The sequence below is a fragment of the Haplochromis burtoni genome, unplaced genomic scaffold, assembly GCF_018398535.1.
Source record: "Haplochromis burtoni strain Fernald_Lab_line unplaced genomic scaffold, NCSU_Asbu1 Contig_364, whole genome shotgun sequence".
In the NCBI taxonomy this organism is placed as follows: Eukaryota; Metazoa; Chordata; class Actinopteri; order Cichliformes; family Cichlidae; genus Haplochromis; species Haplochromis burtoni.
Window position 1 is genome coordinate 14,863 of NW_024582725.1, and position 3,017 is coordinate 17,879.

At 35.8% G+C, this 3,017-nt stretch overlaps 2 protein-coding genes across 2 annotated transcripts in view; both read right to left on the minus strand.

Annotated features, from left to right (window-relative positions):
• The window catches only part of LOC121811916 (alcohol dehydrogenase 1-like), a gene marked incomplete in the record, with an annotated part of 14,446 nt that overhangs the window by 7,117 nt on the left and 4,312 nt on the right, over nt 1-3,017 (minus strand).
• LOC102291400 (alcohol dehydrogenase 1) overlaps nt 2,499-3,017 on the minus strand; it is a 4,883-nt gene continuing 4,364 nt past the window's right edge. The window contains exons 8-9 of the mRNA XM_042228911.1: nt 2,780-2,918; nt 2,499-2,686 (exon numbers count right to left, since the gene is read on the minus strand). Coding sequence (XP_042084845.1) covers nt 2,653-2,686; nt 2,780-2,918 — 173 coding nt within the window. The 3' untranslated portion in view covers nt 2,499-2,652. The remainder of the gene's footprint in view (nt 2,687-2,779; nt 2,919-3,017) is intronic.

Consider the following 3,017-nt stretch of genomic DNA (forward strand, 5'->3'; position numbering starts at 1 on the left):
CATGATTAAATTACTATAATTAGCCTCCATTAGCCTTTTTCAGCCTTAATTTTGAAAAATGAAAAATTATAGAAGGAAATAAAAGAAAGGAAATTTTACACTTACATTACCAGCAGTGGTCATTTCTGTAACAAAAAGGTGGAGAGATGGACTTGAGTAGTTACAAGTAGTGTGACAGCAGTTCATGGGGACACAAACTTATAATTTTCCTCTGTATTAGCAGTGTTAGTTCAAAATTCAACCAATCAATAACCCAGCAGAGTTCTCATATCAGAGAGCTTGTGATGCTTTCAAATGTTGTGAACGGTGTTCTTTTGAATGAAACTAGAGGGGGTGGGGCTTGTTTATAGCTAGACTTTAACTCATTTACCCAACTACTACCATTAACCAGTTAGGTTAAACAGACGTGGCTTCAAATACAAATGTTCCCCACATATGACATCCAAGCTTTATAATTAACCTATATGTTATGCATTTTGTAAAATAAACCATGGTTAAGTCAATAATTTGGTTCCAAACTTTAAAATGTGGATTTAAAAACAAAACTCTTCAAACCATGTTTGCAACATTTGCAAACCAGTTCATCTAAATGTGAAATATAGGTGTTAAATCAAAAAGTTGAATTTTAAATGTAAGGGTAAATCTAAACTCATCTTTTGCGATAACGCGACTATTTGAGGGCCAGTCTGCAAATGAATTGTCTGATCTTAATCTTAAATTGATTTCAAAGATGTTTTGAATCCAGGATGCAGACAGGTTGATTTGGAGAGGTACAATATTTGTTATCAAATCAGTCTAAAGCTTCAGATTTTCCACTGAGAGGTTAAAGGAGGCCTGACTGGGTCTGAACACCACACACGCATAAGTACACTGTAGCTTTGACTCAATCTGCAGTGGCTTTAATCCCAGTTACATTAAAGCTGATTTACATTTAATTTGATTCAATTTCTTTAAACTCAAATGTAATCATCAATCATGTGGTTCTTTTATATTTGTTAATAAAATTTAAAGTAGGGTAAATTATAACTGGGAAGACAAGGAACCCAAAAAGCTTTCCGTTGTCCCCTCTAATTCTTTAAGTTAAAATGCTACATAGGGCACATTAAAAGGATACCATTTCACTTAGGATGGATTTGCTTCACTTAACTCAGGAGGAACACAGGTGTTGAAACTCACTCTGATCAACCTTTCTAGGACAAGGTCACTTATTTCAGTTACTCGACTCATCTTACTAGTTTATAATGAAACATGAGCTGGCTTGGGTTACCATGTTGAAACAATGATTCTGAGTTCCCACTGCTTAGAAAACCTCTAACATTACTGGCAGCATTTCAGAAATGCACAACAACACAGCAATGAAGGAGAGATCAGTTAAACGAGTTCAGCCAGCTAATTTTTGCTTTTCCAGGGCAGAACGAGACCGTAAACACAATCACAAAGAAAGCAACTTGCACATACCTGAAGGAAATAGCGGGTCTACAACAGGTGGGAAACAATTAAGGGCTGGCCAATATTCGCTTTGCAGCTGCATTTTCCTTATAAGGAAAGCGGCTAATGAGGCATGCCTAAATGAGCTGACCTGGAACGTTAAAATGACTCAAAGTCCGACTGCAAATAATGTATAATAATAATAATAATCATCATCATCATCATAATTGATGGGAGTTTATTCTAAGCTAAGCTATCTATCAAGTACAAAATATAAAAAAATAAATATAATATGAATTTAATATGAATCTACAGTGAAAGATTATATATATATATATATATATATAAATATAATATGAATTTAATATGAAAGAAAGAAAGAAAGTTTTGTTTGTTTTGTTTTTTCATCCAACAACCCCAGAAAAATGACTCAGGACAGTATTTCTGAATGCACAGTACCATGGTGGCTCAGTGATTACCTCAATCGCCCAACAAGAAGTTGGCCCTGGGTTCAAACCTGTGGAAGACCCTTCTGCACATGTTCTCTTTGTGCTTCCTCTAGAACTCCAGGAACTGTTACTGAAAAGAAGGCTAAGTAATTCTGTCTGGATGGGTACTTTTGCAAATAAAAGTTCAATATAAAAGGAAAAACTGCATCATTCAGCCAAACAAATGCATCTTAGTGCATTCGTGTATAACCCCTGTCAATATTTGAAGCAAGAATCTGAGTGAGAAAATATAAAAGGCTTTCTAAAGGGGTTTATAGGAGAAAGTTAATAGCTTTAACTCTTTTAACTGAAATATTGCCCCCTTTTGACGTTACCAGGAAAGTAGTGCAATAGGCAGAAATAGCTGTGGTAATAAATCCATGATCTCATCACTAGTAGTGTAATTTCAACACTGTTTGCCAACCTAAGTACATATAGTTGATTAGACAAGTCTGTAAATCTAAACTGACTAGAAAGCTTGTGCCACACTAAAACCAGTGTAATAGTGAACTGAATTACAGCCTCTATACCGACTTATAAAATAACACAACCAAATCTGATCAGAAGTGAGGAAACCAGTCATCTGTTAAAACCATTTATTTTGCTGCACAAACACTCCTCAGATTTTGATCATGTGAACACTGATGATAATTCTTACAAACACAATCTGCACATAATCTGTTGAATGGTGTTCACTGTAGAGCATGGCTTCAGATTACTGAGGAATGAAGTGGTCTTACTGTGGAGAAACACTCAGAACTGTCCGGATGCTGGGAAACAAATACAAAGCACAAATTAGAAGACTTGCACCTATTAGTTTTTCATTTTTGCATCTAGTTAGTAATAATTGAGAAAGTATGTACCATTTGCCGTGCTTCATCAGTTCAATGGCATCGTTGACCTGGTCCAAAGTCATTTTATGAGTGATGAACTCATCCAGCTTCACCTTCTTGTTCAGGTAAGCTTTAACCATCTCAGGGACGCCATCCTTACTCTTAAATCCTGAGGCCCAGATATAAAAAGCATATTATAACATCAATTAGTCTTTTCTCACTTCAAGCCTTCTGGCCACTGTCACAGCACAGGAGGTACTGTTCCTGG